Source organism: Myotis davidii, unplaced genomic scaffold (genome assembly GCF_000327345.1).
Source record: "Myotis davidii unplaced genomic scaffold, ASM32734v1 scaffold292, whole genome shotgun sequence".
Taxonomy (NCBI): Eukaryota; Metazoa; Chordata; class Mammalia; order Chiroptera; family Vespertilionidae; genus Myotis; species Myotis davidii.
The window spans coordinates 3,223,295-3,238,491 of NW_006285042.1; the positions used below are offsets into that span (position 1 = coordinate 3,223,295).

General features: G+C 41.0%; 1 protein-coding gene across 8 annotated transcripts in view; it reads left to right on the plus strand.

The window, feature by feature from the left end:
* AIG1 (androgen-induced 1) overlaps positions 1 to 15,197 on the plus strand; it is a 189,386-nt gene that overhangs the window by 72,003 nt on the left and 102,186 nt on the right. The window contains exon 4 of one of the 8 annotated variants that reach the window (XM_015558510.1): positions 9,505 to 9,596. The exons of the other annotated variants lie outside the window; for them this stretch is intronic. Within the exon in view, the coding sequence (XP_015413996.1) occupies positions 9,505 to 9,567 (63 nt within the window). The 3' untranslated portion in view covers positions 9,568 to 9,596. Of the gene's footprint in view, positions 1 to 9,504; positions 9,597 to 15,197 lie in introns of those variants that run through there. 8 annotated transcript variants of the gene reach the window in all.

Sequence of the window (15,197 nt, forward strand, 5' to 3'; positions counted from 1 at the left end):
AGGAGAAAAGAAAATGTGGTAATGCCATGGGTGAAAAGAGAGATGGCTGCAGAAAGGAGGGATGTCAAGTAAGGAGATGGGAAGACAACTGGGGGAAGGAAAGTTTAAAATGTCCTAGGTTAAAGAAGGCACAATGGCTAAGTCATACAGACTCTTTGAAGTTTGGAGATTAACTTTTTTTCCCTGCAGTGCTTGGTATAGTGCTCAGCATATTATAGGTACTCAGTAACTCTTTTATAAATCAACTAGAGACACGGTGCACGGATTGGTGGGGTCCCTCAGCATGGACTGCAGGGATCAGGCCAAAACCTACAGTCCATCATCCCCCAAGGAATGTAGTAGTGCACTAAGTGGCAGGCGGCCTAGGAGGAGCCCAAGCCGGGCCGGGCGCCACTACACTCCCATTTATCCCGGCCCTGCTGCACCTGCCACCGCCACTCAGTAGGCTTACTGATGCTCCACTGCGGTCTCCATGTGCCCATCCCAGGGTGATACTGGTGTGCCTATGACCGAGAAGCAGCCACGGGCTCTCACCCAGTCAGTCCCAATGCCTCATGATCCTGGTCCAGGTTGAGGAGGGACACGCAGGGGGAGTGTCTGTGGGAGAGGCTTGTGCCACTGCAGCTGCGCTCGCCAGCCATGAGCCCGGTGTTTGGCACCTGTTGGTCAGATGAGTGGCACTCCCGCTATGGGAGCGCACTGACCACGAGGGGGCAGCTCCTGCATTGGGCATCTGCCCCCTGGTGGTGAGTGTGCATCATAGCGACCAGTCGAATGGTTGAAAGGTCTCTTGGGTTTTTATATATATAGATAGATGTTAGTTGATTGAGCTGGCCTCCTTACTGTTTCTTAGACACATCAAGTACCCTCCTGCTTTGGAATGATGTCCCCTAGAAATCTGCTTGGCGTACTCCTTCACCTCCTTGAAGCCTTTGCTCAAAATCACCTTCTCAGCCCATTAAGCATTACAACAACCCCCAATGCCCCCCAGAGTTCCTTATCTTGCTCTTTACCCTTTCATGGCACCTATCATCCTTGACATAGTACATGATTTTACTTATATGTTGTAGTTGTGCCTTATTGTCCATCTTCCTCTGCTAGAATATAATTTCCATAAGGAGAGATCTTTGGTTTCGTTACTGAGTTATCCCAAGCACTTAGAACAGTGTCTCCACATAATGGGCAATCAATGAATATTTGTTACAATATTGCATGTCCATGCTTTCTCTTGTTTTCTTCTCCTCCACTTTTTATCTTTTCTTTTCCTAATAATTGACAGAAAATATAACCCAAACCATTCACTTCTTTCCTTACTTGTATTTTACTTCACTCTTCAATCCCAGCTGCACTGCAGCTAAATCCTGCATGCATGGCTTGCTTCCCCCCTCTCAGAAGGTCTTATTGGTTGGTACATGTCATGTTATTATTGCTGCTTGAGACGGGCTAAATAGATGAATAAAGAACACAACATGGGTGCCTGAAAACGAGCTACAGGCCAGTTATATAATAGCCTGGATCAAATTTATTGAAAAGCTCTTCCATATTGATTATTTCATCTGGGTATTAGTTATTTTTCCTCTAGGGTAAGAGCCAGTGGCTTTTTAAAGCAATTTCCTGCCATCACAAATTCCTTTGTAGAACTACTTTTTTATGCAAGGGTAAAATTCAAGGCTAATAATATTTGGTTTAAACTCTGCCCTTTTTCTTGCTACATCTAATAGATGAGCAGGCCCAGCAGTAGTGTGAGTTCATCAAAAGGTCTGTAAGTCATATTCAGATGTTTTTGGGTCAGCAAAACCCAAAGTGTGGTTTACTCAAGTCTTTTACCCCTAATCCTTAAATCCATCGATATTTCAAAGTAAACTTAATTCATATGTTTCTCATTCATTTGCCCTTGTCAGGGGCGGGGGTGGAGCAGGGAGGAAGGTATTGTCTTAGGAACTGGCTTCCTTCTTCACTACCACAGACAGATCATTCATTAGCCACAGACCCAACTCCTTGGCAGAAGGCTATTCCTTTATCCTTTCCAGTTCCCTTTTAATTGAAGCTTCAGCCTCAGCAAGCATCAGTGACAGCTGCCAACGAAAGTGAAGCGGAAAGAAGCTGCATTTTCTATCATGGGAGCACAGAATTCCAGAACCTTAAACTTGGGAAGTGATTCTAAAGATCATCTTATCCATATGCCATATGACACTTTAATCACCTGAACAGCATCCTGGCAAATTCCCTTTCACTTCCTGCTTGAGCATCTCCAGTGATGGAGCTTCCGCAGTGGGCCACAGCCATGAGTCTTTAGCTATAAGATAGACTGTTGCAAGGAACTAGTCTTCTGTTCAAGTTTCAATCTGCCCAGTCCCTTCATCTATTCTACAGGATTCAAACTCCAGTCCTCTTTGTTCTCATGTTCTCTTCCAAGAGAACTCTCCCTCATGACTTCACTCTCTGCCATACCTGGGTCATTCCTGAGTCTGTACCTCCTGGTCCACCTTCCCAAGGAGCATCACACTCGCATTTGACACAACCTTGAAATGAACATATTGAAACTAACTCGTTACATTAACTCCTCCTCTGAATCTCATTACTCCTCTCATGTTGCCATCTTACTAATGGCAGGATGCATCTACAAGCTCCTCTTCCTACCACATCCCCCACAGTTAACGATTCCTATCAGATGTAGCTCCAAAGTAGCTCCATTGTCTGCCTAAGCCTTCTCACCTCCACCATCCCTTCTTTTGTCCTAGGTGTCACTATGTCTCAACTGAGGGAGGCAACAGGCTTACCTCCCATCTCTCTGCCTCCTCACTGTCTGTCTCCTCACCACATCTTGCCTGCCTCAGTTACCTTTCTAGAAAATCCGATGTTATGATTTCTTGCTACATTCCTTTCTTAGACATCAGCCATCCTCAGTCTTCTAGGCATCTGAGTGCCTTCTCAGTGCACCCAGAACACCTTGTTCATACACCTATGACTTCTCTTATCACATTGTTTGGTTACTGTTTATTTACATGTTTATTCTTCCAGTGGCCTATGAGGCCATAAAGGGCCGCAACTGTTTGTGGGTTTTCTTCATCTTTTTCTCCAGAACCTAGCATAATGTCTGGCATTTAGTGCAGAGTCAGCAAATATTTATTGAAGAAATGATATACAGGCCATTCACCATCATGCTCATTTACCAGGCTTGTCTAGATTCATTTACAATTTCATAGGATTTGACAGGTGCACAGCTAAGTGATTTAGCCATTGTCCTTGCTTGTTTGTATTGTCCAAGCTTTAACATTTTTGGTAGTTCTATGATACTCTACATGAAAACTTCCACATGATTCTTACCTGCATGGTTAAGCTAAAACTTAAAAGTTGTTTTTATTTTCATTTTTATACACAAAATGTAAGACCCTTATATGTATATCTAGCAAATTCCATCTTGTTAAACTCAATGTGAACAGAGGATCAGCTCTGGGGAAGGCACAGTACTAAGAACTTGAGGAAAACTGAATGGATTTATTGGGATTTAATAAAATCATGTTTTATTTGTTTTGAATTGAGGTGCCAAAGTTTGTGCCATTGAGTTGAAGATACTTTGAAAGTTACACTCTGGGTTAAGTCAGTAACAAAACAATTGATTTTTCAGGGCAGTACATTTTAACCACGTTGTAGCCATGCTTGGAGAGAAGTGTTTGGAGTCTAAAGGTCAAAACAAGTATTTAGATAAAGATGATATATGTGGTGGCAGAAGGGCCAGGTGGGCGACAGTATGAAAATAAAAACAATTTCCATTTTTCAGAATGGAGAAACAGGACAATAATTAAGTATCCATAGTTGAGAGACAGTTCTGTGATAAGGGATCTTGTACGGAAAAAGGGTAGGGGCTGGGAGTTGGCAACAAGTGAATGGTGCCCTAGGGACAAAACTTACCTATGAAGGAGAGGTGTTGCTTTCCCCAAGTTGGCTGGGATATATATATTTCCTGAGGGGGCATTGTGTTGGTCATGCTTAGCTAAAGTGGGAAAAGAAACTTCTGAGTCCAAAATTTTTGTTCCAAATCCTTACATTGGCTCTGGACCATGGAGATAACAAGAGTGGGTTGATGGTTCCTGCATCCTCCTCTTATCTGCATGCTTCTTTTAAGTTATGTAGAAAAATGGTTAGCTATAGAGAAGCAAGGAAAGCAATCCACTAGAAAATGTCCAACCCAATTTATTTTCTATTTGATTCTGAATCAAAGCTAACGAATTTGTCTCCAAACTGCCTGGCCCCTTAAGAATACTGGCTTACTTGCCTGAGCCCATTTATACCTCTTCTAAAGGTGAGGCTGCTCCGGGATGTCTCCAGGATCCCCCTCTGCTAACCTGTGGCTAAAACAGAACTCCAGCCAGACCTGTCAAGGCCCCTCCAAGCTGCCCTCCAGGACATTCCAGAACCGAGTGTCCACCCAGTCCTCATTTCCCTGTCAAAATGCTACTTATTCTCTGAGTGCACTCATGCATCAGTCCTCTCCTTACATTATAGAACTGTCTCTTGTTATTGAGCCTCTTTACCTAATATGAACCTCTGCTATAGTATCCCTTGCACTGTACTTGCATTTTGTTGGCACATTTCTCTGAAATGGATATTCTTTGGGGGCAAGAGTTTGGTCTTCTCATCATATTCCCATCATCTGACTCAGTGCACCTGGCACATAGCAGGTTTCAGAAAATGTTTTTTGAAAGAGTGAATGAGTGAATAAATGATGAAGTGAATGAATTTCTATCACATTTCCTTAATCTCTCAGGCTGGAACACTTAGCTGTGACACTTCCTGAAAAGGAAATAAGATTATATTTTCTCTAAGTGAACTTAGGCTGGTACCTTAGTCACTGGCACCTATAGAAATTTAATTTTCTAAATTTCATGCCCTAGTCCTTCAGTGGCCTATTCTAGAACCTTATAGCATTCTTGTCAAGCTCATTGGCTTATAATTTTCAAGATCAGTCTTCCCTTTTGAATAGCAGAGCTACATCTGTTGGCCTCCAAATGTCCAGCATAGTAATTTGTCTAAGTTCACATGGCTTGTCAGTGGACAAGTTGGGAACAGATTGCCAATGACCTGTCTCCATGGAACTTTTTTAACATCTAGTTAAAGAGAAGTCTTTAAACATGAATTATCATTATATTTCACCAAACATATTTCCTTAGGACACTAATCAATATTCCTGGCATTGTAGATTATTTTCCTTTTCATCTAAGCAAGAATGATTATTTCCTATTGTTTTTCCATACCCAGAGAATGAGCTTGCACTTAATCCCATGAAGATGTACTTTAAAGATGCAAGGATTAGCCAAAGGGTGGAAATGTTTCCCCCTAATAAACCCCTTTCATCCTTACCAAATACATTAATTTTTGTGACCGGATAATATATCTAATAATCCTATACATCCATGTGCTGCTGCTTACATTGCTGCTGTCTGTATGAGTAGGATAAGAAGATTGACGTTAGTAAACATTCTTTCTATACCCACCCTGCTGCCACCACCACACACACAACAGATTGTCTTTTTTGCTCCATTCTCTTTCTCACACCAGATTAACCCAAAAAGACCCACTCTGTTTCTGGATGTTGTGCTTCTAATAGATGCAGACATGTGAGTCACCTAGAAAGAGGGACTGAGCCTACTGATTTCTCAAGTGTTCTCTGGTTTCAGTTTGTTGTGGGAATTCATGAGGTTGGCCATGGAGGTGCACAGCACAATGCCTGCCACATAGTAAGCCTAATAAATATAAGTCCTCAAAATAGGATAGAATAGCATAGGACAAGATTATATAAGATGAGATGGAAGGTTCCCTATACCTAATTATTTTCACTTATTATCATATAACAAATAACAGGTTAGTGTTAAACCCTGTCTAAAACTTGAAGGAAAAATGCACTGGTGGAAATCCTATATTTTTAGCAACACTGAATTTGTATATACGCTTAAAGTGAAAAATTAATGAACTTTCTTAAAGGTTTATATAAAATGTAAGATAGTTATCCTTGGACATATAATTCAAATCTTCTTACTTATTTTTAAGTATTTCCCCCCAGTTGCACCAAAAGAATGTTGCTTAAAATCTGAATTTGACTGCTAATATTCACACATATGGCAAATATGAACTAATCAAACCACAGATATTTTGCTGCATTCCATGGTGTCTCATTTATTTGTTTAATTTGCAGCTATAGCAACTAGATTCCACCACTTCAGGCTTTTACACAGAGACCTACAGTCTGATCAGCTTGGTTGAAGTTTGGCACTCAGCATTACACTCAATTGAAGACATATGCACAAACTCACCACATTTTTAAAGCTGGTTTTCACACAGGGCAGATATGTAATATTTGCATAAAATATGAACAGCAACCTTCTGCATGGATAGTAGGCAATTAAAAGATGTTGTGACCTTCTCTTCTGTAACATTTCAAATCTTAAAGTTTTCTTGGCATGCTTCTCCAAAACCCATCTGACTTTGAAGCAGCCTGCCTCTCCACAGAAAGCTCGCTCCAGCAATGACTAATGGATTGACCTGGTGCCATGCTAGTGCTGCTCCACGCATGCTGCTCTGCACAAGACAAGCACTTGGAAATGACCTTGAAACAGAGTGTTGCCAAGTTAATGAAATATGGCCCTTCAAGAAGTGACATTTCACAAGCAACTTACAGAAGGGTATGCGCAGCATTGTCAAAGCTTAGCCTCTCAATGTGGTGTTTGGTTTACCAAGATGTTTAACATACACAAAGAATGATGCTCCCTCTTAATTTTAGTGCACTTTGTAACAGGTTGGAAATTGGCATTCCACTGTTGTTTCTTTTAGGTGTTTTCTTTTCAAATTTTTGCTGAAAGAAGATGCCCAAAGGGTAAAGGTGTAGTTAGTGGAAAAAGAGAAGATGGTACAGAGAAGTACCTCTCTGCACCTGTAAACTGCCCAGTTGATATGATTTCGTCCCACCAACCTTGGGCATGGCACACCCATATGGTAACCTGTCGTAGTTGAAAAAATGCTCACTGATGTTGACAGCTGTTGTTGCTATATGGCTTTCCAGATACTGGAAAATCAGATGCTGGACGTGTTTGTGTTGGTGCACAATGTCTCCTTTCAATTGCGCTTCTCATGCTGGTGACGTTGGCTGACATTTTAGGATCTGGACAATAGAGCTGTGCTTTAACCTTAGTGGTAGTCAGTGACCAGTCTCCTGGATTGACATGACTTTGGAACGTCCCCCTCTGCTTCCCTCCCTGTGACCTTGCTGCCATACTCTTGAGGGGGCTAAGACTGGCAAAGGTCAGAGCAGTCAAGGTGGGGTATTGGAAGAATACTGGGGAGCAAGTCCTTCTCTCTGAATTCATTCTTAATTATCTTAAGCTCGCTCTCGGGTTTTTATACAAAGTTAGACTCAATACTTCTTGAAGAAGAAGGGGAAGGGGAAGGGGAATGGGAAGGGAAATGGGAAGGGGAAGGAGAAGGGGAAGGGGAAGGAGAGACTCTCAGCCCTTCTTGAGCATTCCAAGCAGACTGTAGAAGACCTCTGGCCATTCTTATTTTTAAAATGCTGATAATCCTCACTAAGCAATCTTGGGAAATACACATCTATAAGATCAGGGCAACATACTGTCAACAGCAACTTCCCAGAACATTCCTTCTTACTTCATCTGGATTTTTCAATAAGTAATTTGATATTTCTGTAAGTTTATACTGGAATCACTAAAATAAAGGCATTTTTTCCTTATAAGCGCAAGCCTTCCAGACTCATCATTTTGTAGCGTTACATAAGTAAGCCTTGCAACTAAGCTAAAAATCTAAATTACAGAATGTAATTGTTGCAAAACTGTTCATATTTTATACAGTAACATATTAAAACCGATGACACATTTGCAAAACAGTTCTTTTGTAGAATAATTTATATTGAAGCCAAGCTTGATGATGCTAAATATCATATGCTAAATTATTTGCTTGTGAATTCTTTCCCCTGGTTGCCTGTTTCTGGTATTGCTCGAATGGTTCTGACATAGGAAACTCAGAAAGTTTCCATTATATTACCTTATTTTCTTGATCTATCTATATTTAGGGTGATTTGCTTTAAATTATAGCACACACCTTATTTTTTCATTTTTAAATGTTTTTAAGTGGAGAACATGTTTTCCTAAATAGCTCTGATTTTTAATTTAGAGCTCTCATATTAATATGCCTAATTTTTAATGTACTTTCTAAAACACTTCTCAACTTATTAAATAAAGGATGACACTGAAGAAGGGGTGAGAAAAAGAGAGAGAAATGTAGCAGGGAATATCAACCATCAGGTACACGATGACTTCCGGTACTTAATATCGTAGATCATGGGAATCAAGGTCCAGTATGAAAAAAGAAGCCCCAGGCCCACGAGATTTAACCCCTGAGAACCCTTTGTCCTTGCCCTTCTGCTAATTTCAGCACTGAGCACTTCCTTTCTCCTCCTGGTGATAATGTTTATTTCTCTTTTCAGTGAACATTTCAGATATGAAGTAGAGAGCTTATCATTATTCAGTATAGTCAGACAGTATGTTTGCCTTTAAGCTATATTCACAGTTTCACCATTCCTAAATTTTAGAATCATATGAGATTCTTTATGTGTATGTGAATAGAACGGAAGACGTTGTCTTATGAAAAGCTTTATTCTGAATCCTCCCAGAGCTTCGCCCAATTGAACAGAGGCCATCTTTGCTTTCATTGCAAAATATCTGACATTTTCTTTGTACCTTCATATATATTTATACTAGAATACACGATTGAAAGAAATATGATCTTGTATTAGTCAGGATTCTCCAGAGAATTAGAATCAATAGGACATGTGTCTATAATAAGGAATTGGCTCATGTGATCTTGGGAGACACCTGGAGAGCCCATCAGAAACCAGGTTCTCAGGTTTTCGTCCAAGTTGAAAACCTGAGAACCAGAAGAGGCAATGTACTAGGTTCTAGTCTAACTCTTAAGACCATCGTCAGGAGGACAGCGATGTCCCAGCTTTAAAAAGTCAGGTAGAGAAAAAAGTCAGCAAATTCCCCCTGAGTCAGCCTTTCTTTCTGTTTAGGCCTTTGATGGATTGCATGAGGCCCACCCCCATTGGCAAGAGCAATCTGCTTCATTCAGCCTACCGATCCAGACGTCAATCTCATCCAGAATCACCCTCATAGTCATACCCAGAATAACGTTTAAGCAAATGCCTGGGCACCCCATGGACCAGTGAAGTTGATGTGTAAAATTAACCTTCACAGATCCCCATTGAAACTCCTCTTTTCCTTCAAGAACAAGTCCACTTGTAGAAGTCTGCAGAATGCCTTCCTCTTCCATGCCATGAAAGTTGTACTTATGTTGGTCAACCCTGCTGGGCCCAGGACTTAAAGGTTCTGATTGGTTCAGTCTGGGATGGGACTCATGCACCATGAGTACTTGTAATGCTTCCTTACATAGTTCTGAGGCATAGCTAAGTTTGAGAACCCTCAAATTTGTCTCTAGGCTTCTTTGGAGTCAATGGAAGAACACAAGAGGAAAGTCACCTTGGTTGATGGCTGGAGTTGAGCTGAATGGAGGATATGACACACAGACAAACCTGGCTAAATGTGCATAACCAGGTTAACTTAACCATAATGAGCTGATTACAAGGTGGCATCTCTGCCTTGGTTTCTGCTGGGATAAAATACTGGCACCATGCCAGGATTCTAGGAAAAATGAATCAATATTAACATTTCTTAGGAGATTTAAAGCATAATGCATGTGTCAATTATTATTAATCCTTGAAAATATTTATGGAGTTAAATTGTCTGTAACTAATTAGAGATGGCAATTAACAGGAGATATGAGTTTCCTCTGAGTTATATGGGACAAAATATAAAACTTTTATATAACTCTATTTCCTACAGAAAGGATTTTTTGCTTGTTGGTGGGATTTTTTTAAGTTTTATTTTATTTTCTTGGATCTCATTACTTTTCCATAAATCGTATAAACAGAATTACAGTGAGGTGAGTCATAATATTAACACTTTTTTGTAGGTTTTTTTCCCACCAATGCAGCTTGGAATATAGGGGATTTTTTTAAACTGCATTTGAAAAACATGGGAAGGGAAAAGAAAGGAAGGAAAGGAAGGAGATAAGGAAGGAAGGAGAAAAAAGGAGGAAGGAAAAAAGGGGAGGAAGAAAAGAGGGAGCAAAGGCACAAAATATTTCACTTTAGATTACATTTTTTAACTTAATGACATTATAAAGATAAGACGTTCAGGGTATCTTATGGATATGTTATAGACAACCTTGAAATACAAATGGGCTTGGATTTCAGAAGTTTATGAGCCAGTCATTGGAAACTGGGAACATATTTCCCCACAGAAATTTTGTTTTGTAAGTGGTAATTAATTTTTGAGGCAAGCTCATAAACTCTGCTCATTCTGTTTTGAAGTTGAAAGATTGTGCATTTACAGTGATAAATAGTAGACTATAATATTAAAAACTTGTAGAGCTAAAGAACATAAAAGAAATAAAATCCATTTTGGAATAGCTTAAAACTTTTCACTTAAATGCTGGTGCTGGAGGGAAAGCAGATTTAATTTGAGGAGCCTGAAGATGTTCAAACATCAAATGTCAATGTTGATATTTGAGAGTCAATGGAGCAAAAGCCATTCTTTCTTGAGGGTCTCTGAAGCCACGTGTATGTTTTAGGCTGAGCACCAAAAAGCAACACACTTAGACCATATTAATAAATCCTCAATGAAAACCGTTCCTTTCTACAAGAGAAATCGATGAATCACACACTGTGTGTGACATGCTTCTTACCACTTATGCCAGAAGGAAAGCAGGAAAGACCCCTCTCCTTGTGGAGCTTATAATCCAGCAGATGAGACAGCCAAATAATTGTACTGATAGATGACCTATGATTCATCCATTTTTATGAAAAAAATTATATGACTATTGAAATTGATACCTATTTACAGGAAATAATGATGCCTCTCATAGGCTGTACCTGGGGATAGAGAGGTACTAAATCTTTGTTAAATACCTGCCATGGGCCAGCCACTTCCTTTCGACTCTCTCATTTAATCTCGATGCATCTGGGCATCGAGATCTTTATCACCGTTTCTCAGAAGAGGAGCTGAGACTCAGAGACCTTCACAGATGGGAAGACACTCTGCAGCAGAGCCAGATGCGAACCAAGCCTGTCCGACTCCAGGCACTCTCTGCCCACCCAAGCTGCCTGTTCTGCAAAACCACTCTGGACAGAGCTCTTATTATTTTACTCAGTATCCTATATGATAAAGAGCTAATATGCTAATTAGACCAAACAGCTGAAAGACCTTCCAGACATCCTTTCAGACGACCTTCCAGACGAAGCTGGGACTGTGAGGGCCAGCCGGAGCTGCGAGGGGCTGCGAGGGCCAGCCAACGTTGCAAGGGGCTGAAAGGGCCAGCCGGGGCTGTGAGGGCCAAGCCCCTTGCACAGATTCCATGAATCGGGCCTCTAGTTTTTGTATAAGTGTCAATGCACTAATCTGTACCTGCAAGGGGCTGCGAAGAGCTGCGAGGGCCACCCGGGGTTGCCAGGGCCAGCTGGGGCTGTGAAGACTGAGCCCCTTGCACAGATTCCATGAACCGGGCCTCTAGTTTTTGTATAAGTGTCAATGCACTAATCTGTACCTCCAACTTAGTAATGGAAAAAAGGCTTCCTCTCTTGATGCTGGTCTTCCTTTCACCAATGCAAGCTGTTTCAGCCTCTGTTCTGATGCCACTGATTTCTCTCACACCATAGCCAGCTCACCTGAGACTCCTAGTGCAGTGTCCTCTCCTTTTTCCCCACCATATATTTTTGTCTTTTTTTGTGTGTTGATATTTACTACCCTGAGCATTTCATTGCAGGTTTCTTTGCCCTTTTGAGAAATTGAATACACGTTACATAAATAGAAAAGAAATAGCCAAGACTTCTGGAATTCTTTGATGGTCTCTTTCTGTGCCCTCCAGTTGACCTAGAACAGGGCCTTGCACTAGAGAGTGAGCAATAAGGTTGTTAACTGAGTGACTTCAGCAATTCTGAAGGACAGTTCTGGTTCCTTTAAAGAGGACCAAGACGTTGTTGGCTCCAGCTTTATATTTTAACGTCATCATAAGACTTACTACTTTCCTTTTCCTTAACGGAGATTCATCTCTTGCATTTCCTTCTATCATTCATAAATGGATTGTAAAGGACCATGAGCACAGCTAGCAGATATCACTCTTCTCCCTCTTGCTGTGGTAAACACTGTATAGATATTGTCCACTCAGTCCTCACAACCCTATTATTATTCCCATTTCACAAAAGGAGCAACTGAGGGTAAAAGAACCTAAGTGGTTAACGGGAAAAGTGAGGAGATAACCTTTTTTCTGGTAATTCAGCAATAGATGGAAGAAACTATTAGCGAAAGAAAAAAGATTAAGAGAAACAAATAGCTTCCGTTATGATCAGTAAGATGCAGAAGAGGGTTGGGACGAATTGCAAGTGATTTATAAGGAAATTATTTTTCCTCCCCTTCCCCTGCTCCATTGAACAGAAGGTAGAAGTCACATGCAAATGAATATTTTTATATATATGAGACATTCTCTCATCAGGATATCATAGCTTTGGGGGAGAGAGGGCTATACTTAGAAATTTCTTTAATCCACATATTTTTTGGATAATTTCAAGTTATACAGTTTAATGTATGGACAGAAAACTAAAGGTCTTCTTTATCCTTCTGGGCTCACCCTTGTTTTCCTGTGGGCTCCCAGCCCACACTAACCCGGGATCTCTGGGAATTGTGTGCTTGATTCCCCTACCCCCTCTGCCTCTTGGCATGTGGTCCCCAGCACACTTCCCATCATTACTGCCACCAGAGATAGCATCCAAAGTTCTTAGGGCACACCTGCAGCTCTCTGGAACAGAAAAAGAAGAAATGAGGTTCTCTCTGCTATTCACACTGGAAAGAGAGAGACCCCCATTGTGAGTGATCCCCAGGAAGTGAGCCTCATCCAGGAAATGGGAAGGAGGCATAGTGAGAGATTAACCCATTCATGGATATTTGCCCAACAAATAACTGCTCAATACTCCTATGCCTAAGACTTTTCTGGGTACTGAAATTGTTCCTCTAAAAAACAGTCAGTCAGTCAAGGGAGAAAATTTAAAGTTCCAAAAAGTGGGGGAGAGCACCGGTAACTAGTTTTCAGGAGCTGAAACTGGGAGTCTAGAGCAGTTGCAACGATTTGGGGAGAATTTCCATGCATGATGCATTTAGAGAATGCGAACTAATTGGATATATCTGGAAATGGAGTCAAAGGTGAGGCATAGCTGACGCTGTAGTTAGAGAAACAAGGAGGGGCTCAGATCTGGGAGAGCTTCACATACCAACAGCTAGTGTAGGTTTTATCTCTAGAGAAACAAAAGGATAGCAAAGTTTTGCATGAGGAAGATGGTTCGATTTACACGTTAGAGAGACAGGGGTGGGGGGTGGGGGGCCAAAGAAGGTGACTCAGGTGGAGGAACAGCATATGCAGTCAGGAAATACCACCAAAGTTGGACAAACCACCTGAAGTGTGGTCCCACAAGGAGGCAAGGACACTGGGAGGTCCCCCAAGGCCGGCCCCAAAATGCCCAGTGTGCTGGCCACAGACACTGAACTTGATTCCAATACCTTGAGGGGAAGTTTTTGAAGGATTTTAAACAGAAGAAAAGGGAGGTCAGATGAGCATTTTGGAAGGCTTCCTCCTTCAGGGTGGAAGGACAAGAATTGACAGGGCAGCCTGGATCTGGGATAGAAAACAAGAAGTCTGAGAATGGAGCTTTGGCCAACACCCTCACTACAACAAGGAAAAACTGAGAAGACACCACCACAGGGGCTGGAAAATGGCTCAGAGAGAAAGGGAGCCGAGAGAGGAGGGCGCTTCGGGAAGAAGGCAGGTCAGTAACACCCTGGGCCACAGACATCAGCAGCTGACACAGGGCTGAGGAGTGGCAAAATGACTACAAGGGAACAAACCAACAGAGAAAAGAAGAGTCTACCTAAAAAGCAAAACAGAGTTTAAAAAAAGATCCCATTGATATGGCAATTTTTAAGATGAGGGAAGATGAATTGTTTCATCTTTGAAGCCAGAAACAAGGGCAGATTGAGAAACAGCATTAGAGGTAGATGGTTTTCCCTTACCGGCCTCAGCTCCGTTCTCTCCAGTGAATGACTTGCTATTTCTAACATACGTCCTTAGCAAGGTCAGAAGTTCCCCCAGCCACATGATAATGGCCTTTGGTGTTCTTTCTACCAGTTAATTTTTTTTTCCATATTGACCTGAGTGTTAATCTATACATACTAAGGATAAATCACAGGAGGATATGCAGAAATATAGTAAAAAGAAGTTACTTGTTTTGCACATTTCTTGAGAAACTTTAAATAATTCCTCCCATTTCTGACTTCTCATTTGTCCGAAGCAATAAACACAAAAAGTAACAAAAACATAATTTGATTAATTGGAAAACTGCATGATTTCAATTATGTCTTTTTAAAAAATCTTCTGAAATTTGATTTGATATGTAAGAGCTTTCAGAAATTTCTGTGGACATGTCGTTAGAGAAAGCCCTTTGTTTTTGTGAGGGTTCAGAAGGAGAAGTATATTTCAGAAAATGGATAAAATTAGACTTGACTTGGAAAAATAGTCTCTGGTCAAATGTTATTTAAAGACATTGGTCTATGGGCTTCATGCATTGGCTGTTTCTCAGGATAAATATGCAGGTAGGAGCCAGGAAGGGCATTTTCAGAGGTTGTTGTGAAGTTGGTATTATAATGAGCTCAGCCTACCCATGACATCTTTGGAGATATGAGAGTACAGATGAGATACAGATGCTTCTCAGTTCTTTCTCATAATTTCTCTAATCTTTCTGACAATTAAAAAAAAGGTGGTGAGAGAAGGAAAAACTCTTCAGGAGTATAAAGTGTTATTGAATTTGCAGCAGTCGTCATGGTTACCTGCATAGTTTCATTGCTTTATTAATGTGTAATTCTCTTTATTTCTGGAAATATCATTATAGTGAAACATAATAGTCTGCAGCTTCTGAGTGAGTTCACCATGTATCTGAGACTCTGGCCATGGCCGTGACGAATGTGTGTGGTTTCTGGGCCACCTGTGCACTGTTGATCTAGTGACTAGGACATCACTGTTTAGGGAAA